At 39.0% G+C, this 23,789-nt stretch overlaps 1 protein-coding gene across 8 annotated transcripts in view; it reads left to right on the top strand.

Annotated features, from left to right (window-relative positions):
- GRIA4 (glutamate ionotropic receptor AMPA type subunit 4) overlaps positions 1 to 23,789 on the top strand; it is a 397,987-nt gene that overhangs the window by 293,380 nt on the left and 80,818 nt on the right. For all 8 annotated transcript variants that reach the window (XR_010727609.1, XM_066247650.1, XM_066247649.1 and 5 more), the window contains one exon: positions 13,266 to 13,319. Coding sequence is in view for 7 of the 8 variants with exons in the window: in XM_066247650.1 (XP_066103747.1) it covers positions 13,266 to 13,319 (54 nt within the window). In the remaining variant the exon portion in view is untranslated. The remainder of the gene's footprint in view (positions 1 to 13,265; positions 13,320 to 23,789) is intronic.

The raw sequence follows: 23,789 nt of genomic DNA, 5'->3' as shown, positions 1-23,789 counted from the left end.
CCAGGGCACATAGGAGAAGCGCCCATTTGCTTCTCCACCCCCTCCCCCTCCTTCCTCTCTGTCTCTCTCTTCCCCTCCTGCAGCCAAGGCTCCATTGGAGCAAAGATGGCCCGGGCGCTGGGGATGGCTCCTTGGCCTCTGCCCCAGGCGCTAGAGTGGCTCTGGTCGCGGCAGAGTGATGCCCTGGAGGGGCAGAGCATCGCCCCCTGGTGGGCAGAGCGTCACCCCTGGTGGGCGTGCCGGGTGGATCCCGGTCGGGCGCATGCGGGAGTCTGACTGTGTCTCCCTGTTTCCAGCTTCAGAAAAGAAAAGAAAAAAAAAAGATTGTACATAGGAAATTTATTTCCTATATTTTAAGGTTCATATATAACATGGTTATTATAGTATATTCTTTCAAGATCTAGGCTTAAATTGTCTCTGTACTTGCTCTGTGCCCTTCCTTTAAAACCACAGAGCATAGATCAGAAATATATATATATTTAAATTATATTTCTATAATTAATTTTGTGTTTACTTTTGCTGATTATTATAATATAAACTTACAAGTCAAGTATTCTAATATAATATAATGATATAATGTAAATATTGTGCAGATAACACAAGGGCAACAAATTTTCTTGTCTCTACCACCCCACCATTCATTTTCCTTTCTTATCAATGTACACAACACTCATCCATTTGCTCATTTACTTAACAAACATTTTATTCAATACCTAATAATTTTCAAGCACTGTATCGAAAGTTAAATCAATTTCAGTGCATTCCTTGAAGGAATTTGAAATGTAGAGGACAACAAAGGAACACATGCAAATCATCCAGCCTGATATGGAAAGGTGTAATCAAGATGGAAACAAATTATTGAAAGATGAGTCAGAGTTCCCCAGGACGAAGAGCAGGGAAAGGGCATTCAGGGCATGTTCAGAGCAAAACTCTGGGAGAAAGCCACCTGTGTAGGGACAGCAAGTGAGTATGGTTGGAACAGCACATGCAGGGGAAAGGAGAAGGCAAACTGAAGACAGGTTATGGAGGGCCTCGCAGGCTGTCCCTAATAGTTTTAAATTCATCACAATATTTACATATTATTGGATGTTTTTAAACATAATCGACTTTGAGTTTTTAAAAGATAATTCCGCTGACAACATAAAGAATGGACTGGAAGGGGGACACCTGGTGACTAAGTCGTGTACTAAATGAGCCAATGTTCCTCAACTTTATATTTTATTATTTATGTGTTATGTATAGCAGTGTATAGTTTTATTTATTTGACATCTATGCAACATATGTTTATTCAAGGCTTATTATAGGCCAAACAGTGTTGAAAGTTCAGTAGAAGTTTCTGCCCCATGGAGCTTATATTTTAGGGAGGGAGCCACACAATTAACAAACAAATAAATATGTAATGCCAAGTAGTGATAATAAGATATTATTTACTAAGTGCATTTATTAAATGTCTACTTTGCCAAACACCATGATATACCTAACTTAGGCATTCATAATCTTTATTGTTTTGTTAATATTTTGAAAAGTTTAACTGATCTGACTGAGGTAAAAAAAAAAAACCACAAAATTTTAAAACAATGTTAACAGTATTTACAGTCATTATGAATAAATAGTCTTTGAGTTTCTCATGTCCTATGTGAAAATATGGGCCAAAGACCTACCCAGTGAATATATAACATAATTATTATGTCCAGTGAAGCTGCTACGCAAATATTACAGACCAACACCAAATAAAAGAACCTCATTTATTAGGAAGAAGCATAGTTTTTCTGCCTGTTCTGTTTGTTATGACCTTTCATTTGTTTGTAAAGTTACACATGTAAAGGGTTTATTCAGAAGAATTTTGAATAACTCTTTCTGCAACAAGATACTGCTTACATCAATGTCTTCTCATTCTGAATTCACTTCACAGGAACCTGACTTCTCCTATCAGATTGAAGAAAGACATAACACATAAATTTAAAGGCAAAGAAAATATTCTACCGCAATAAGAATAAAGAGAACCATTCTGGGGCCATATGTCTTACATATTTAATTAATCACAATTTCATCTGTTGAATATAATTGCAAACATGCAAATTGAAAAACTCATGACCAAAAAGACACTAGCTGAAATAACAAAATAGTGAGGTGCTATCACAAAAATTATGGACAGAACTGATCTTACATTGTCTCAAATGATTTAGGTTGTGTGTTTACCGGAGGTAAAAATGATCAACATTAAAGAGAAATAAGAAAGTGCCATTCAAACAGCTGAGGTTTGAAATATATGTGAAAGTTCAGGGAAGATGTGCGTGAAAAATAATATTATAGAAAAGATGACCTTAAACAACCTTTTAAAACTGTTCTACAGAACTGCACACTCTATCTGCCTCTTAGGATGTTAGTGTACTTTAACATATTAAAATCTCTAAAAATTCTTACAGCAGAGAAACCCCTAAAACCTTATTTAACCTAGTGTTCCTTTAAAAATGGTTACAAAACTTTTTTTTGCTGTCACCTCTTTATATTTTATTAGCCTAAAAATATACCTGCTCAAATTTTCTTTACAACCCAAAATATTTTTTCAGTCATGATAGATCCAATTCTGGACATCTCAAAAAATGAGATAGTCTGATTAATAGAAAGTTAATTCTATATACAACCATTTATAGAGTTCTCATTTTCAAAGAGAACATCATAAAATATACTTAACATTGAATTGTACTGTACATAGTTAACTTTTAATTGATCACTTTGAGCTTGTCACATAAATAAAATTATCTATTTTATTGAGTTGTCTTGGTATTAAATCTAGGATATATACTTGCACTGTCATTTTAAATACACACCTAGTAAAGTACAACTTGTACAAAATTGAACCCAAATTATTTATACTTTTCTGCTAATTAGATTTATTATGGATATATAAAGAATTTGCAAGCCTAGACTTGGATATGTTTAATTTTACCTGATAATTCCCATTGATGAGTTCCTGACCTAGTCTGTTATGAAACAAATTAGGAACACCTTGCATGAATGCCGTATTCAAATATGCAATATGTTCAGACAGGAGATGGTTGGGGGTGGAGGGGAGAACTGTGTCTTTGTTTTATTATGAGAAATCTAGTTATTCTCATATACAAGGTTGGCATCATCATATATCCAGTGTGATAAAGAATGTCTCACAAGTATCTGTTTAAGTCATTTTGCTCTTATGAATGACAGATTAATATTGGTCAGAAATATGTCATTTTAAAAAATTGTTATGGCCTAAGGAAGGCAGCAAGTTGCAATTTAAAAAAATGTGTAAAAATTGTAGTCAGAAAACCTGAACTGGAGTCCCAGCTCCATCACTTAATGATTGTATTTACAATATTTAATGTGTGTCATTAGAATTAATTTTATATTGCTTCTTACAAAATGTCTCTTTAATTAAAGAAGAATGTTCTGCTCATTGGTCCTTTCAAGCTATTATGTGTGTTTCAAATTAATAATTACAAATTCCAGATTATCTGTTGTGCCTCTTTACAAATATTCTAAATCACGAAATTAAAATGCTATTAACTCAAAGTGGATGTCTGCTAAGAGATTTTCAGAGTAAACATAATGAGAATTACAAGATTGTTCAAGCTCTGTGGATGTAGAGTTTTTGAACCACCATAACTGTCAGAGAGAAAGATATACAGGTGTATCCTACCATGTGCTTTCTGTAGCTGTTAGCAATTATGCTGTTGGGGAGTGTCATGGAGTAGAAATTAAACACCTGAATTCCACCCCTTGCTTTGCATTTATAGTTCTACTACTATATTCAAGTCATATAAAGTTATCTACAATTTGTGATCTGAAAGGGTAGAACTAAGGGAATTTTTTTTTTATTATTTGTAATAAAGTTAAGGAAAGAAACAATAGCAAACCGATACTAAAAATGGGTATCCTTAAAGAATATAAGACAGTGTAAAGGGGAAAATTATGTTTCAGCAATATAAATAATTTTTAAATAAAGATACCATTCATTCCTATTTCTCTATATAAGAAAATAACCTTTAAACCAAACTTAAATATCCAAATAAAAGTATTTTCTGCAACTTGAGTTCCTGATCCTACATAGAGATTAGGGATTTAGAATATAACATAGATGTGTTACACTGCAGAGATGAAAAGCTTGGGACAGTTCATCAGCAAAAGTTACAGATTACACTGGTAACTTTCTTTAAATTAAGAACTGTCTTAGTTTGGTTTCCCCCAGAAGAAGACCTTAGAACAAGGATTTACGTGTAATCTGTTGGTTTGTTAGGTGAAGAACACACCTGAAATGGAGTGAAGAAATGCAGTCAATAAAAGGAGCATTTATCTAGCAAATTACTATGCAGATGAAAAGAATTTAATATCATTTGAAATTAGTGTAATTAGTGGAGCTACTGTAAAACATACATATCAGAATCATCTCACTTGTGAAACAAGGCAGTCAGAAGTATCTACGTACACGCTCCTGTCAATCATTGTGCAAGGGCTGCTGGGGAAGATGGCATTAATCCCCTGGCACTTTGGACCTGATATAGCCACCACCCACCCCACCCCCGAGGAGGAAGTGGCTCTAAAGATCAGAGAAGACCCTGACATTCAGGTGCTGGCAGTTACAAGTTATGAGCAAGTACACAGTGGCGTAGTGAGAAGAAAGGCATGGGTAGGGCACCCATAGAGTGACTGGCGACATGGAAATAGCACTTTTAAGACTGTATAAGCTTCTAGAGCCCAAAGCATTCGACTGTAACATCTTTAGTGGTTGTGAGTCAGCTGCTTCTGGAAATTTCTAGTGAGAGAGATCAGTGTTTTGAGAGGTAGCCATTCTTTTATGGGCAACTCTTCCCCTCCCTTTCTCCTAAAAAAGAGTTTGTCCTAATTAGAGGCTTTTATAATTTCTTTCATTTGTTTGTTTGTTTGTTTTTTAAGTGAGAGGAGGGGAGGCAAAGAGACAGACTCCAGCATGAGCCTGGATCAGGTTCCACCTAGCAAGGCCCCTGGGTTTGGGGGGGGGGGTACGCTGCCCATCTAGGGCCCCTTCTCTGTTGCTCAGCAACCGAGTTACTTTAGCACCCGAGGCAGGCCATGGAGCCATTCTCAGCACCCCAAGTCAACTTGCTTGAACCATTTGAGCCATGCCTGTGGGAGAGGGAGAGAGAGAAAGAGAAAGAGAGAGAGAAGGGGAGGAAGAAGGGTGGAGAAGTAGTAGATGGTCATCTCTCCTGTGTGCCCTGACCCAAATCAAACCCGGGGCTTCCACCTGCTGGGTGACACTCTACCACTGAACCAACCGGCCAGGGAGAGGCTTTTATCATTTCTAACATCTTCAAGTATAGAAGAAAATAAATATTTATACACACATGTGTGCGTTCACATGTGTGCTACTTTCTCTGAAAGTATTTGATGAGAGCTCTCATTCCCTATCTTCTCCTGAACTCTCTTACACTAAATGCAGTAATTCTGGTGGGTGCAAGGCTCTTTACTCTCCCCTCCCCATCTGTGCATCATATGCTCCGATACTAAAGATCCTTCTGTTATCTTATAAGATTGCAGTTTAGTACGCAGTCTTATGTTTGTCTTCTCATAGAACCAAAGAAAACTAACAAAACAAATGAAAGCTTTGGTGTTTATCTATAATAAAATATTGTGAAGCATCTTTAAAAATCAGCATTCAGGGGACATTTGGGAGTTTTGACATTTCTGTAGATGAAAAGGATCAGTGAGAGTGACTGCCCTCATTACAATAAATTTCCAATATTTCCCAGGTCTTTAAAACTACCAAATATGTTATACTGTTTTCTCTAGGTCACTGAAGTTTCTGGAACATGATAACTCAGAGAAGAATTTCCAGGCCCTGGCCGGTTGGCTCAGCGGTAGAGTGTCAGCCTGGCGTGCAGGAATCTTGGGTTCGATTCCCGGCCAGGGCACACAGGAGAAGCGCCCATCTGCTTCTCCACCCTTCCCCCTCTCCTTCCTCTCTGTCTCTCTCTTCCCCTCCCGCAGCCAAGGCTCCATTGGAGCAAAGATGGCCCGGGCGCTGAGTATGGCTCTGTGGCCTCTGTCTCAGGCGCTAGAATGGCTCTGGTTGCAGCAGAGCGACGCCCCAGAGGGGCAGAGCATCGCCCCCTGGTGGGCATGCCGAGTGGATTCCAGTCAGGCGAATGCGGGAGTCTGTCTGACTGCCTCCCCGTTTCCAGCTTCAGGGGAAAAAAAAAAAAGAATTTCCAGCTGACTTATAAAATCTAATTAAAAGGAAAACCAAAATGACTCATATTCATACTCACGTGTGCCATTGTAGGTCTTTAGCTTGAAGACAGTGTTCAGTATAATAGTCGTAGCTAGGGAATAATAGTTTTAGGTAATTATCTATCGCCTGACCAGGCAGTGGGGCAGTGGATAGAGCATAGGACTGGGATGCTGAGGACCCAGGTTCAAGAGTCCGGCTTGAGCGCGGGCTCATCTGGTTTGAGCAAGTTTCACCAGCTTGAGCCTAAGGTCGCTGGCTCGAGCAAGGGGTCACTCGGTCTGCTGTAGCCTTCTGGCCAAGGCACATATGAGAAAGCAATCAATGAACAACTAAGGAGCCACAACGAAGAATTGATGTTTCTCATCTCTCTCCCTTTCTGTTTGTCTGTCCCTATATGTCCCTCTCTCTGACTCTCTCTGTCTTTGCCACAAAAAAAAAATAAATAAATACTCTATCAGCTCTTATCTCAAAAGACCCCTGAGTGCTGTATAAACCATTGATAAATGAACGATTAACATAAAATCTGATTGTGGATTGAAGAACAAACTTTATGCATTTGGCAAATTTCAAATTGATCTTAATATACTAGTGCTGTGACATTTATATTCTCATTAACTTCTGTATTCATCCAATCAATATTTAGTAGGATCTATTCTTTCTTAAAAACTACTTTGTTCTCCCAATCAAATAATATCACTTCTCCTTAAAACCCACACAAGTTCCTTTATTCTGCTTTGTACTGCAGTCATAATAAGCATCTTTGTAACAGCAGCACTGGCTTACTTATCTTTATAATCTTTGAATCTCCTAACCATACACTTGCACAGAGGAGACATTTATTGAACTACCATTATTTAAACGTAGAGTCAAGATGGAAAAATGTCCTGAATTTATTTTTCTCTAATTTTAATAATTAAATAAACATTTAAAAGTGCCAGTCCCATTCATAAAAATCAGTTGTGCCAAAATTGTTAATGAAATAATTTCAGACTCTGGGTGTTTGGCTCAGTGGTAGAGCGTCAGTGTGGCATGTGGATGTCCTCAGTCTGATTCCCAGTCAAGGCACACAGGAAAGCATCCATCTGCTTTTCCACCCCTTCCTCTCTTGCTTCTCTCTCTCTCTCTCTCTCTCTCTCTCTCTCTCTCTCTCTCTTTCTCCTCCTGCAACCATGGCTCAACTGTAGAGAGTTGGCCCTGGGCCTGAAGATGGCTCCACTGCTTCTGCCTCAGGTGCTAAGAAGAGCTCTGTTGCTGAGCAACTGAACAACACCTCGGATGGGCAGAACATCACCCTCTAGTGGGCTTGTCAGGTGGATTGGGTTGGGGCGCATGCAGAAATCTGTCTCTGCCTCTGCTTCTCTCATTAAATAAAAAAATAGAAGAAATCATTTCAGTGATGCCATCTGGCATTTACCTTATTGATATACATAAGCCTGATTTTGGAACTGAATAATTTGACCAATACCATCGCTATTTCTAAACAGTTGTTTATTTTTTAAAAAAAAAAAAAACAAGAAAAAGTAATTAAAAGAATAAATTAATCAATTTTTCTAAGTTTTATTCTTATAAAGATGAGTTCTTTTGAAAGTGTATGATCAGTACACATAACTTGTGTATCCTTCCCAATTCATTCTTTGTTTTAATTTATTTTAATTGGATCTATTGAGATGACATTGGTTAATAAAATTAGATGGGGTTGATGTGTTCAATTCTATAATTCATTATCTGTACATTTTGCTGTGTGTTCACCACCCCAAGTCAAGTCACCTTCCATCAACACTAATCCCCCTTTTAACCCTCTTCTATAGAACTCTTTGTCTAGTTTCATCATTTCTCTTCTAAGATAAAAATAAATGGAAATGCAGACTTTCTACTACAATCTTCTGTCATTATGAAAGGCCATATTTATTTATTTATTTATTTATTTATTTATTTATTTATTATTAAGTGAGAGGCAGGAGGGCACAGACAGACTCCAGCATGCACCCTGACCGGGATCCACCCAGCCAGCCCCCTACCAGGCCATGCTCTGCCTGTCTAGGCTGCTGCTCCATTGCTCAGCAACCAAGCTAGTTTAGCACCTGAGGTGAGTTCATGGAGCCATTCTTTGTGCCCCAGGCCAACTCACTCGAACCATTCAAGCCATAGCTGCAGCAGAGGAAGAGAGAGAGAGAAAAAGAAAGAAGGGGGAGAGGTGGAGAAGCAGATGGTCACCTCCCCTGTGTGCCCTAACCAGGAATGAACCCAGGACTTTCATATACCGTGCCAACACTCTATCACTGAGCCAACTGGCCAGGGCCCATAATTAATTATTGCAACTAAGTCCTCACCCTAGGTATTATTTCCTCTCAACAACTCAGCCAACATACTTGAATGAAGATAGTGCTCTTTTACATTCATGTCATTCACCTCAAGCTGTTTCTTTCCCCTCTTTAAAAAAGAATAACAAATATAAAAAGCCACATGGATTATTTTACATCCAAATTCAAGTCACTCAGATTTTTTTAAACATGAGATAGTCTTCCACTTTGGTTGAGATAAAAGATGTGAAACAACATCTATGATGTCAATTTTACACAATCATTTTTTAAAAATTAAGCAACACTCTAAGTATAGAGTACTTTATTATGGGGTATAAATTGGATTTTTTTTCACAAAGAAATGTCCATCCAGTCAAGTGGCTACGCCAGCTCAGAGTGGTGTCTGTTCAAAGGCAATGAGGCCTTTGGAACAACATGTGCCGGACATTTGTTCTTTCCCAGCCAGGATCTGGCTCAGCAAAAAAGGTGTTCTTTCTAGCATTGCCAGCCAGGTAAATAAATCTGCAGATCACTGCTCCCTAAGGCCCTTGGTTCCCAGAATGTTGATGCATATCAAGCTCTGCAAGCAAGGCCTTTGCTGCCAGGATTTTTGTCACTTTTGGTTCTTTGCGGTTTCTATAAGTCCTCACCCTTTGAAAATGTATTACATAACATTTCATTTATTACAGTTCTTTACCAGGCAATCTAGAACTGACAATGATTTCTTTACAGAGGCACCCAGTGCAGAATTTCCACTGGTTCCACATCCTTTTAACACTTACAGTGTTTATACCTGAAAGTGAATTTAAGAGACAGCAGAGGTTATTGACTAAGGCCACACAGAATTCACAAGCAGAGGATGTTGAGAGAGAAGAGGCAGAATGAGTACAGGGGTTTAAAGAGGGTGCATAAAGGCCACAGCAAAGTTATGGTGAATCGGTAAGAGATAAATAATGGGTTGCCCAGTGGCAACAATCCCTGCTGAAGTCAAATGTAGGAATCTCTAGTCAACTGAATAATAGTATGCAGTTTCACAACTGAGTACCAACCATCATGCGCCTTGAAAATCATCTTTTGCACAAGCTGTATCTGAGATGCCCCCAAAATAAGAGGGCTTCAGGCTACTTGGCCCATGATAAATCACTCAGGTTTGGGTTACCCATTATGATGACTAATTAAGCTGTTTCTTTACTGAAGTTTCTTTATAATTCCATTTATTTATTGCCTGTTCTCATCTTTATTGAAAGATTATGGAAGGGAATTTATTTTACATACATTGTGAACATAATACATCTGGCACTATAAAACACGTAAAAATGCTATGTAAGCCCTAGCCAGTTGGCTTAGTGGTCGAGTGTTGGCCCAGTGTGTGGAAGTCCCGGGTTTGATTCCTGGGCAGGGCACACAAGAGAAGCACCCATCTGCTTCTCCACCTTTCCCCCATCCTTTCTCTCTCTATCTCTCTCTTCCCCTCCCTCAGCCAAGGCTCCATTGAAGCAAAGTTGGCCTGAGCACTGAGGATGGCTCTGTGGCCTCTGCCTCAGGCACTAGAATGGCTCCGGTTGCAGCGAAGCAACGGCCCAAATGAGCAGAGCATCGCCCCCTGCTGGGCATGTTGGGTGGATCCCAATCGGGCACATGTGGGAGGCTGTCTGTCTGCTGCCCCCTGCTCCTCACTTCAGGGAGGGGGGGAAATACTATGTAAAACATTACAAATGCAAAGCTTAGCTTCCAAGAAAGTGAAAACTTTCAGGAACCAAAAATCAAAGATGACTGCACCAAAAGAAGTTGCCAGATTGGGTAGTCTGACTGAGAATTTAATGCTCACCCAAGAACAGAAACTTTAAGCCCTGGCCAGATAGCTTAGTTGGTTGGAGCATCATTCCTAAGCACAGAACTTGCTGGTTCGATTCTTGGACTGAGCACATACAAGACTAGATCAATGTTTCTATCTCTGTGTCTTTTTCTCTTCCCTTCCTGTCTTCCTAAAATTAAAAAAGAACAGGAACTTTGGGCTTATGATCTCATAGTAAATCTCATATTAGATCTCATATTAAGCCAGACTATTGAGGATAACAACTCAATTAAAGAAAAAGAAAAAAAGGCCCTGACTAGCGGCTCAGGTGATTAAGGGTAGGCCCAGTATATGGATGTCTGGGTTTGATTCCCAGTCAGGACACACAGGAGAAGTGACCATCTGCTTCTCTTTCCCACACTCTCTCCCTTTTCTCTCTCTTCCCCTTATATAGCCAGTGACTTGATTGATTCTATTGTGTCCCCAGGTGCTGAGGATAGCTCAGTTGGTCTGAGCATGTCAGCCTCAGGAGCTGAAAATAGTTCGATTGGTTCAAGCATTGACCCCAGACAGGGGTTGCCAGGTGGATCCCAGTCATGGTTCATGCGGGAGTCTGCCTACTATCTCTTCTCTCACTAAAGAGAGAGAAAAAGAAGAAAATCTACTACCTTTCAAAAAGTCAACTAACTATTTTTTGTCTTGGCTTGAGCTTAGTGTGGTGAGAGAGGTATTATCTATGAGAATTTGTCTTCACAGCCTTTTGCAGGTAGATTGTATTTTGAGTTGATACACCCATTGCCATCTGGATATCTGGAAATGGATAAATAATTATAAAATGGGCTCTTAGACAGTAATACCAACATAGCAGCATCTGTTTGAAGCAAACACAATAACTTCTTGGAAGAGATTTTAAGGGATACTGTAGAGAATTGTTGACAGGCAATCTTCATAGTCAAGAAGTACAAGGAATCCTAGCAATATAACAAAAATTAAAAAGTAAAAATCCAAACTCATTGTAGTGAAACTACAGAAACTTAAAGACAAAGATGAATGGTTACCTGGCCAGATGGTGGCGCAGTGAATAGAGCATCACACTGGGATGCAGAGGACCTAAGTTCGAAACCCTGAGGTCACTGGTTTGAACATGGGCTCATCTGGTTTGAGCAAGGCTCACCAGCTTGAGCCCAAGGTCGCTAGTTTGAGCATGGGGTCACTCAGTCTGCTGTAGCCCCCCAGTAAAGGCACATGAGAAAGCAATCAATGAACAACTAAGGAGCTGCAATGAAGAATTGATGTTTCTCATCTCTCTCCTTCCTGTCTGTCTCTATCTCTTTCTTCCTCTGTCTCTGTCATTAATTAATTAATTAATTAAATAAAATTACATTGCTTTTTTTTATATTTTTTTTTATTTTTATTTTGTATTTTTCCAAAGTTAGAATCAGGGAGGCAGTCAGACAGACTCCTGCATGCACCAGACCAGGATGTACCCAGCATGCCTACCAAGGAGTGATGCTCTGCCCACCTGGGGCATTGTTCGTTGCTGCTGGAGCCATTCTAGTGCCTGAGGCTGAGAACATGGAGCCGGCTTCAACTTTGCTCCAGTGGAGCCTTGGCTGCGAGAGAGATAGAGACAAAGGAGAGGAGGAAGGATGGAGAAGCAGATGGGTGCTTCTCCTGTGTGCCCTGGTTGGGAATTAAACATGGGACTTCCACACGCCCGGCCGATGCTCTACCACTGAGCCAACCAGCCAGGGCCAACATTGCCATTTAAAAAAAGATGAATGGTGATGAGAGGAGACTTCACTTGAGGTGGTGAACACACAATACAATATACAGATGATGAATTTGGGGGAAAATAGAGGAGATCTTAGATGTAATAAATAAAAAAGAGATGAGCAATGATTCCATTCCACTGCTAGCCATATATGTAAAACTGTTTCTTAGACATTCATCTTCTAGATTTAAATAAGGTTTTCCTTTATTTCATGTACAACTCACTAATTTACAAACAAATATTTTTAAAGCATATTAATATGCTAAAAAAACTAAAAATTTTTTTGATAAGGAAAGTACATGAAAATCATATACTGTGTTGTTACATTTGAGGATATGATTGAGGTTACGAAGCTGCTCATTACTAACTGTCATTAAATTGTCTTTCATGGAAGGAAATATTTAGTTTTTAAACAAGAGTTTCACTTTTCAGTGCAGAAATAAGTTGTACATTTTCTTCAAGTTCTATTATTTCTTTTTCTTAAAATTCTGTGTTTCTAATTTCCTAAAAATTTCTGAAAAAACATCCTTAGGGAAAAATTAATGTAACAGAGAGAAAAGTATCTTGATGATGTCTCCTCCTGATTTTCTTTATTATAATAAAATATTGCTATATTCATATGCAAGTGACAATTAACTAAGTATTCTGTGGTATCAGAGGTACCTAAAAACAGATTTGCCTTAGAATGACATTGCTTGCTGCTCATAGCAATAATCCAGTCTACTCACAGAAAATCATTCCTACCAGTTAAAGACATCCAACATTCTATTGCACATTTCTATACATTACCAATAAATTAAGTACCTCTAAATTTTTAGAACAAAATCATTTTAGGCTTCTTATGTTTATATATGTTTTCCATAGAAAAATATGTAAACTATTGATGTGTTTTATAATATAGTGATTCTCTTTGAGAGAATTATATTCTTGCAGTTTTTTGCACAGGTATAGGGAAATAATTGAGTGTTTATACTTACAATGCTTAAAATCAGAGGTGTTTTTTTCTTTCCTTAATCACTTAATTTTTAATGTGGCTTATGAATCTTCTACAAGGAATTATACTAAAATAGTAAGAATTCTACTTTTTAAAAGTATGCTCATTCAGTAAATTTAAATTGATTTTCTCCTATTGTCATATCTTTACAGATTGTGAGTGTTGGAAAGCATGTTAAAGGCTACCATTATATCATTGCAAACTTGGTAAGAACTCTTTTTTATTTTTCACAAGAATTTCTCAAGCATTTAAAATTATTTCAATTGTGCCTTGAAATAATATTCCAATAAATGATTACACTATATTACTTACTAAGCTTTTTATAGCATAAGATAATATTTTTATTTTAATGATCATTATATTTCTAATGTAGAATTCAATATATTTGATGCAGATTAGCTTGATATCTGCCAAAGTGGCCTTTAAAACTAATTACAGTATTTGCTTTACTATGATATCATTTGGCAAATTAAATAATGGTTTTTTCTCTTTATAAATGATAAATGCACCACTTTATGCATAAAGATCGCTAATACTTAGAGGTATCACAAGAATGATAGAAACTGGTGACTAATGTTCTCTAATTTTAAGAAAAACAAGATTGAAATGGCTATTTAAGAAAGTTTTTATTGTAATTCAAATTTTTAAAATTATGTTAGCTTTTCATATTAAATATAGTTGGTTATTGAACTAGATACATGCATTTGCATAAAATCCTTAATGGCCTAAGGCAAGTTCTTTTAAATACTTGGCAAGGCTCACTAGTATATCTTGTTAACTCTGCCATGTAGTGGTAAACTAGCCTTTCAGGGGGCCATTCTCCTGTCATTATTAGAGGACCATCTGCCCAAGATTTTGATCTCAAAAGTGGTATATCTTAGAAAAGTTTAGAATGTTTTTTTCATTGTTTCTTTACTCACCATGTATTTCTTTGGTGAGAATATTGTCTTTGAAGAAGAAAAGGACCCAAAGACTGCAAAGGGACTGAGATGTATCTGTTATCTTTATAGGAAAAGCAGGCCATCACACTTTGACAGGAATTTTTAGTCTCTAGTGAACTGGGCTTCACTATAGAGTTGTGATATTAAAATGCAGCAGTAGATTGTAAACTCTTACTGTATTGTGTTTTTGAATAAAGTATAATCATACTACTTAAGTGATTATTATACAAATACTTAGAAATTTTAACTGATCTTTTCCATTACTTTTAGTAGGCCCATAGTCTGGATGATCTAATATATCTTCTAAAAATATAAATATTATAAATCTTTAAATTATGATATTCTGGTATTAATCACTATAAGACAAAAAATCTTATGTTTATGAGATATCTGCACTTACAATAATATTATACAAGGAGATTCTAGCAAATAGAGGGTTTTGACATTTTATTCTTACCAACAATGGGATTCAAAGAAAGTCAATATGTTAAACATTGTCATGCCAGAAATGAATTTCTGACATTGACAAGCCAATACAAAGTGGAATTAATATAAATAGATATAACATCCTAATGGGTATCACAGCCTGTCTTAAGAGCCCTAGTAGATGGTAGCATATTTATCTGTGTAATGACTAAGTAACAACATATGAGGTAGAAAAGAAATGTTATTTGTTTTGGGAATATAACCATCACTCTCATTAAAATCACCAAGCTTTTACCATATGTAGTTGATGGTATCGTAACACATGACTAGGCCAATAATTCGTGCATATCTACATTATAATATAGTTTATTAATATAGAATCTATTGACTTTCTTTAAAAACTGATTTTCAAAACCAGAGTGATTTTTGTTCCATTGGGCAAGTGGTCAGCAAACCACGGCTCGCGAGCCACATGCAGGCGGCTCTTTGGCCCCTTGAGTGTGGCTCTTCCACAAAATACCATATGCAGGCATGTTTTTAGTAAAGGTCAGCTTAGGAGTACCCTAATTAAGTTCATAACAATGTACCTACCTATATAGTTTAAGTTTAAAAAATTTGGCTCTCAAAAGAAATTTCAGTCGTGGTACTGTTGATATTTGGCTCTGTTGACTAATGAGTTTGCCGACCACTGCATTGGTCAACAGCTACTTCTTGAGAACATATGCATAGCATTCCCAAATGTGAAGTCAATTCAGTATCAAAAGAAAGATTACATTAATATTATACTTGGCCCTGGCCAGTTGGCTGAGTGGATAGAGCATTGATTCTCAGTCAGGGCACACAAGAGAAGTGACTATCTGTTTCTGTCATCTTCTTGTTCTCCCTCTCTCCCTCTTCCCCTCCCACAGCCAGTGGCTGGAATGTTGCCCAGGTGTGGAGGATAGCTCGGTTGCTCTGAGTGCATCAGCCTCAGGTGCTAAATATAGCTCCTTGTGAGCATCAGCCCTAGATGGGGGGTTGCCGGGTGGATCCCAGTAGGGGTGATTGTGGTAGTCTGTCTCTTTATTTCCTCTTCTGTCACTTTAAAAAAATTATACTTAATATTGAAAAACCAAATTATTTTTTTCTTGAGATCAGGAACAAGACAAGAATGCCCTCCTCATCATTTTTATTAAACATTATACAAAGGTGTAAGCAAAGTATATAAGGCAAGAAAAACAAATAAAAAACATCCAGATTAAGAAAGAAGATTTTATATATATTACAATCCTAAGAAATCTTATAAAAATGTGTAGAACTAATATATGGACTTACCAAGGTTATATAAAATATGTCAATATAGAAAAATCTACATATTTCTATGCACTAACAACAAAAATTCTGAAAGTGAAATTACAAAAAGCATTCCATTTATAACTTACAATTACAATATCGAATTAATGGGGTGGCTGTTTAACCAACACGTCAAGACTGATTTAGTTGGAGGGGTAAAGATGGAGACTAAGAAGCTCCTGAACATCTTTCATTTCACAGATACACACACAGAGAAATTCCTCTGAGAGAAATCCAGAAAGTAGCTGAGTGACTCTTACACATCAGGCAACTAAGGAAATACCCTTAATAAAATGGGTAGGAAAGGCTGAGACACATTTTAACGCAGGAAGTCCAGAACTGAAACATCAGTTTGTGTTGTTTTGGGACTCCAATGAAACCACAGGAGGACCAGAGGGAGGAGACATAGCCTGTATTTCTTATATACAGGTGAGCACCAACAACAGCAGGTTGGTGAAAGCTCCCACTGATAGAGGCCACAGTTTTTATAGCTAAGCCCTGGGCAATCACTTAAGCGAAACTCTCTGTCTATAGGCAAGCAAGCAGGTGACCAGGCAAACAGGGGGTAGGAGGGACACATACGCATTGTTCTGTGCTGTTTCTCCTTGATACTATCTGGTGACTCACTTCCATTGTCCTTAGTAAAACCTGAGCTGCATTATTATTACTTTCTCTTCCATAGCTTCCTGCCAGGGTCCAAGGCCATGGCACCAGGGTCTGGGGATGGAGAAGAGCCATGTCCAGCATCAACCCTACACATATTCTGTCCATAAACACTAACCCTGGCATAGTGCCATAGTATTGGGAGGGAATCCCCAACTCCCAGCTTTTTCATGAGGAGCAAGGATTTGCCATCCCTGCTACTCAATAGACCCCATCCCATCCCAAAATATATCTACCTCTGGAAGACAGTGGGACATACATCTACAAGACCAACAGGAGTATAGAAAAATAAGCCATTTTTAATGGGCACGTGAGCATTCAGTGTGACTATTGGGACAGGCCTCAGCACAAAGGGAGAAGGCAGAAACACCCATTTTCCAGTCTTTTCCTGGAAGAGGATTGACTGTATACTTTACAGCCTGCAGCCTGTGAGTCCATCTTCACAGGTTTAGAGTCCATGTTCTTCGGCTTAGCTTCACACATTTAGAGGCTGGCAGTGATCCTTTATGAAGCCCAGGGAAGCTGGTGAGCATTTATGCCACTTTCTTTCCTCCAGCTTCCTCTAACTATAAAACCAGGTTGCCAACATATCTCTAGAAGGAGACTGTGATTGTACACATGCCTGGCACTCCACCTTCTGCTTATGCGGCCCAAGGGACAACTGAATCTGATAGCCAACTGAGCTTGCTTTCATAAGTCCCCGCAGGACTATAACAAACAATGAAGCATTTCTTAACAGGAAGCATATGAAAGTGTTGCCAAGGCTATCCCTCCAGGACTCAGTATAGAAGAGATAGGCAAGATGCCCATTTCCCATTCTTTCCTTAAATAGGTTTGAGTGCATACTTTACAAGCTGCTATCTGAGGGCCGGGGTTATAATCACCTACATCTAGGTGCTGACTGTGATCCTCTCCTTTGAGACACTGACAGACTTAGACACCCTCAACTACTGAGAGCCACTAAGAACAAAGAAGGCAGCTTGAGCAAACACACAGGTTTGCAAGACAACCAGGAGATTAGTCTGAGCTGATTTACCCAAAAGAGAGTATATATATATATATATATAAAAAAAGTCATAAAAATGCTTCCTGAGACCAGGAAATCAACACACAAACAAAATGAGAATTTCAACAAGAAAACAGAAAATATAAAAAGGTTACAAACATAAATCACAAAACTGAAGAATAACTGCAAAATTCAATGTAGGGTTAATGGCACACTAGATTAAGTGGAAGAAAAGAGCAGCTAACCTGAAGTCAGCACAGAGGATTTCAATCAGATAAGCAAAAAGGAAACAATGAAAGAGAGTGTAGATCAGGGGTCCCCAAACTTTTTACACAGGAGGTCAGTTCACTGTCCCTCAGACCGTTGGAGGGCCGGACTATAAAAAAAAACTATGAACAAATCCCTATGCACACTGCACATATCTTATTTTAAAGTAAAAAAACAAAACGGGAACAAATACAATATTTAAAATAAAGAACAAGTAAATTTAAATCAACAAACTGACCAGTATTTCTATTTTTTTTTTCTTTTTGTATTTTTCTGAAGCTGGAAACGGGGAGAGACAGTCAGACAGACTCCTGCATGCACCCGACCGGGATCCACCCAGCATGCCCACCAGGGGCCACACTCTGCCCACCAGAGGGCGATGCTCTGCCCCTCAGGGGCATCGCTCTGCCGCGACCAGAGCCACTCTAGCGCCTGGGGCAGAGGCCAAGGAGCCATCCCCAGCGCCCAGGCCATCTTTGCTCCAATGGAGCCTTGGCTGTGGGAGGGGAAGAGAGAGACAGAGAGGAAGGAGGGGGTGGGGGTGGAGAAACAAATGGGCGCTTCTCCTGTGTGCCCTGGCTGGGAATCGAACTCAGGTCTCCCACACGCCAGGCCAACGCTCTACCGCTGAGCCAACCGGCCAGGGCCTGACCAGTATTTCAATGGGAACTATACTCCTCTCACTGACCACCAGTGAAAGAGGTGCCCCTTCTGGAAGTGCGGTAGGGGCCGGATAAATGGCCTCAGGGGGCCGCATGCAGCCCGTGAGCCGTAGTTTGAGGACCCCTGGTGTAGATAGTTTAAGAGTCTCATGATACACCATCGAAGGGATTAACATATGCATTATGGAAGTCTCAGAAGGAGAATAGAGAAACAAAGGAGCAGAAAGACAGTTCAAGAAATAATAGCTGAAATTTTTCCTAAACTGGGAAAGAAACACACATCTAGATCCAGGAAGACAAAAAAAAACAAAACAAAAACAAATAAGCCGAATCTAAAGAGACACACATTGAAATGCATTATAATTAAATAAAATAAAAAACTGAGACTCTTAAATAAGAGTGAAGCAACTTGTCATGAACAAGGGAACTGCAACATGACTATGAGTGTATTTTTCAGCAGAAATTTTACAAATAAGTAGGATAATATATTCAAAGTGCTAATAGAGAAAAATCTGCCAACTAAGAATACTCTACCTGACAAAGTTGTCATTTAAAATTGAAGGAGAGATAAAGAGTTTTTCAAACTAACAAAAGCTGAAAGAGTCGATCACCATAAGTGCCCTTCCAAGAAATGTTAACATTTCAAGCTGAAATTAAATGACACAAATTACTAACATGAAAAGACGGGGGAAAAAACCCTACTTTCCACCCCTGGTTTTCTCCCCTTGCCCTTCTACCAATACCTCCACTCATCCTTTCCCTCTGGCTATTGATACTCTGTTGTCTGTATATATGTGTTATATATATATAATTTTGGCTAATTCCTTCACCTTGTTTGATCCCATCCCCTCTTCCCCCTTCCCTCTGATAGCTGTGTTAAAAATTTCATTGTTAGGCCCTGGCCGGTTGGCTCAGCGGTAGAGCGTCGGCCTAGCGTACGGAGGACCCGGGTTCGATTCCCGGCCAGGGCACACAGGAGAAGCGCCCATTTGCTTCTCCACCCCTCCGCCGCGCTTTCCTCTCTGTCTCTCTCTTCCCCTCCCGCAGCCAAGGCTCCATTGGAGCAGAGATGGCCCGGGCGCTGGGGATGGCTCTGTGGCCTCTGCCTCAGGCGCTAGAGTGGCTCTGGTCGCAATATGGCGACGCCCAGGATGGGCAGAGCATCGCCCCCTGGTGGGCAGAGCGTCGCCCCTGGTGGGCTTGCCGGGTGCATCCCGGTCGGGCGCATGCGGGAGTCTGTCTGACTGTCTCTCCCCGTTTCCAGCTTCAGAAAAATGAAAAGAAAAGAAAAAAAAAAAATTTCATTGTTATAAGCTTAAACTGTTCTAACTATAAGATGTTTTATGTAAACCTCATAGTAACCACAAAACAAAGAACGACAGTAGAAACGCAAAAGATAACGTGAAATGAATCACAACATACCACTAAATAAAATCATCAGATCACAAAAGAGCAGAACAAGAGAGGAAGAAAAGAACAAATACAGTACAAGAATTCAGGGCCTTCATGAAAGGAAAAGACCTGTGGTCTTTTCAACTGTACCTGCTGGTACTGGTCATCTCGTTCCTCCACAGAACTCCCTGCGATTCTCTCAAGACGACATACTGCCGTTGCCCCAGTGGTCACCATTGTCTACTAGAGTATGCACTCTAAGTCTAAGCACCCTGCTACTTAAAACCCATGAGGATAAATTACGTACACTGTTTATCTTAATGAACGAAGCCCTGGATGACTTAGCCCTGCTTGGCCCGAGAGCCTCTTTCCCACTCCACCACATCAGGCGGCCCTTCCAGAGACCAGCTAACTCCCAGGCACTCGACTCCTGCTGCTCTTATTTTCCCAGCTCTCCTTGATGCTCTTTTCTCCACCAGGAGATGCTCACCCCTCCCAATCCCAATTAACATTTCCTTCTAGAAAGCTGTTCTCATATGCCTAATCTGCTAAACTTTTTTCTGGGTTCACAAATCACCCTATACACCAGTAGTAAAAGGTATTCCTTTTTTTTTAATTCAGGAAAACACTATATTCAACACCTTTGTACCAGGTATTGTCCAACATCCTGACCCTGCTGCAAGGTAGACATTAGCACACCGCAAGTTCATTAAGTCAGAAACAGTATCTTTTTTTTTTACCTTATACTAAGGGCCCTTATCCTTACTCATTATCTGTTGAATGACTACTTATTCTCTAGCACTCAGCTTATATCATTGTATTTATTTGGGTACTGTAATTATTCTGATTAATTCTCAAAATAGATATTTATTCTGTACATTGTAATTTATCCAAGATCACACAGATCCTAAGTCTCAAAAGCAAAATTGAAACTCTGTCCAGATGGCAAAGAATAAATTAATTTAAGTAAATAAATCCAAAATTAGTAAATAACTAATACATTTATAAAGAGACCATTCATGTCTGACCAGGCGGTGGCGCAGTGGATAGAGTGTCGGACTGGGACACGGAGAACCCAGGTTTAAAACCCCAAGGTCACCAGCTTGAGCGTGGGCTCATCTGGTGTGAGTAAGGCTCACCAGCTTGATCCCAAGGTTACTGGCTTGAGCAAGGGATCACTCGCTCTGCTGGAGCCTTCTCCCACAATCAAGACACATATGAGAAAGCAGTCAATGAACAACTAAGGTGACGCAACCAAGAATTGATGCTTCTCATCTCTCTCCCTTCCTGTTTGTCTGTCCCTGTCTGTCCCTCTCTCTGTCTCTCAAAAAGAAAAAAAAATGACCATTCATGTAAGCATCTCCCATACCACCTTCAAGGGGGACCTGGCTTTACAGGTGTTCTACGGATTTTTATTAGGATCTTTCTACAGCCGTCCTCCTGCAGTCAGATGATTTAAATATAGCCACCAATAGCAACCAGGGACTGTGGACACTTCCTCGGTTTGCCTCAAGGCAAACTGTTACAATCATGTTCTCATTTAGATTTTTAATTTTTAAAAATATATTCAGTTTACACTAGGAAAACACCAGGCTCTGGCATAAAGGAGTATTTATAGAGTCCTCAAGGTATTCATTAAAGATCAACTAAATCTATCTGTTCCTTACCTATCCCTCACCACACACACACATACACACACACATGCGCACATAGAGGCACACACCATTCATGCCTCATTTAGAAGGTAAGGATATTAAGATACAGAGCATAAAGTGGCTTGTCCACTTCTAGGCATCTAATTAGTGTCAGAATGGGGACTAGAACTCAGTTCCCAAACTATGCAGTCCAACATATTTTTATTCAAATACACTGACCCCAGTTAAGAGTTCATAAACTTGGAGACATCGTTTTACTTTTTTCTTTGTGTTTCCTATGTTTTTCCATTTTTCTTCATTGACCATGTCCGACTCCACCATCTATCTACTTTGGTCATCAAAAATGGATACTTTAATCAATTTTTTAACAACTTAAATTTTCAGTAATGTTAAGAGAGAATCTCTCTCATCCAACTTGACATTTCATCTGTTAACTGCACCAGAGTTGTCTCAATGATTTAGATAAACAGTGAACCTGAAATGCAAAATAGCACAAATGTTTTCTGAACATTTATTAAATACCTATGAAGTGATAGACCTATAAAGGTTTTTATCAATAGCATCAGATATCTAAAGACGTATAATTTATTAGTTTCCTTTCTCCCCTTTTGCCTCAGAGGATGTATGGACTGTAAATGAAAATTAAAAGAAAACCTAAGTTCAAAGATAATCTTTCCGTAGGAGCTCACTAGCTATTGGGATGGGCAAGCTTTGTTGAAAAACCCATTTCAACAAATAGGAAGTCTCTCCCCTGTCCTCCCCACAGCCACAAGGGCCGTCATTTTCTTAGTTATTTAACTTCCCCCAATGTAGAATTATCATTTCATTACAATGTTACCCAGAACTTTCGGTTCCACAATATTTCCTGGATGAAAACTGGAATCTAAATGTACACCAAAGTAACTATTTCCAAGAAAACTGCTTCACAGTCTAGATCCTATCAATTTCTATATAAAATTATTTTAAAATATACAAAATTAAAAATATTGTTTATACTCAAACAAACATAGCTAAAGTTAACTGAACCAGCCACCACTCATTTAATCATAGCTGGAAGGGGTTTACAGTCAAATGTGGCAATATTTTTCTCCCCTTTACCTTTAGCATAGCAGCCGGATGGACTCAGAGAAATGTGGATTATTGTTTATCAGTCTTTAGATCAGACTATTTTTCTGAGGGCTGTAGCTTTGCCTTTGTGTCTTGCAGCTGTGGGATCATGCTATAAAAGAAAGCTTGGCAGGCCTCCTATTTTAGCCACTGCTGAAAGAAAATAAAAATGTCCTTAATTAGCAACTAATGCAATAGTTGAATCACTGTGGCTTTTAGAAAACTGAAATTATTTGCTTGCCTGTGGGTCTACCCTATATTCTCATTGAAGCAAACAAATGTTCAACTGACACTTTATTAGCTAGAGATTGATGGACAGTGTTTTCCTCCATTTCAGAAACAGATTTGCTTTCTGGTGTCTAGTTCTTTCCCAGTGAAGTGAGAGTGTTACTGATGACGTGTCAAATTAGCTGGCACAGAATAAGCACGAAATAAATATTTGTTGAATTAATTAATAGCTAGTATTTACTAAATTCAAACCAGAGGTGCTAGCTCCTTTAGCGTTATCATTCTCAATGTACATGTGGGGAAGGTGGAATTTAGAGCCTGGACTCTTATTACGTTGCCTCTCCCAGGGGCATTATGATTAATACCAAAATTAAAACCACACATATTTGTGTAAGAATGCACAGAAGCATGGAATAAAAAGGCAAACTCGAGAGTTATCTTGGCTCTAATACATATTTGCTGGGTGAGCTCAAACAGTTTTACAGTAACCCACTGAGCCTCAGTTTCCTTGTTTATAAGATAAGACTCATAATAGGATCTAGCTCCTAATCTTGTTATGAGAGCTAAACTAGATAATCTGTGTAACGTGTTTAGCAAAGTGCCTGATGCATAATAAGCCCAGCATCAGTATGAGCTGTTAATACACACTCCTGGGGCTTTTCAGAGCAACTTGGCTGAGTTGCCAATAGACCACTCTGTTGCCTTTTAGGTAGCCAAACAGTAATGTACATATAATGGCTAGTAAGGCAACCTCTTTAGTTATGTTTTTTAAAAAAAAACAACACAGAAGTTTTAAAAAACTTGGCTGAGACACACGCAGAGGATCGGTGGCACCAGGCCTTCCTCTGCTCCCCGATTTCTGCACTGCTCCCTAGTATAACTGCAAGGTCACTGCTGCATATTTTACTTCCACACACACAAATATATATATATATGCACACACACATATATACACACACACATATATATATACACACACGCACACACTCTCTCTTAG

Source organism: Saccopteryx bilineata, chromosome 1, assembly GCF_036850765.1.
Source record: "Saccopteryx bilineata isolate mSacBil1 chromosome 1, mSacBil1_pri_phased_curated, whole genome shotgun sequence".
Lineage (NCBI taxonomy): Eukaryota > Metazoa > Chordata > Mammalia > Chiroptera > Emballonuridae > Saccopteryx > Saccopteryx bilineata.
This window is presented reverse-complemented; position numbering and strand designations above follow the sequence as displayed.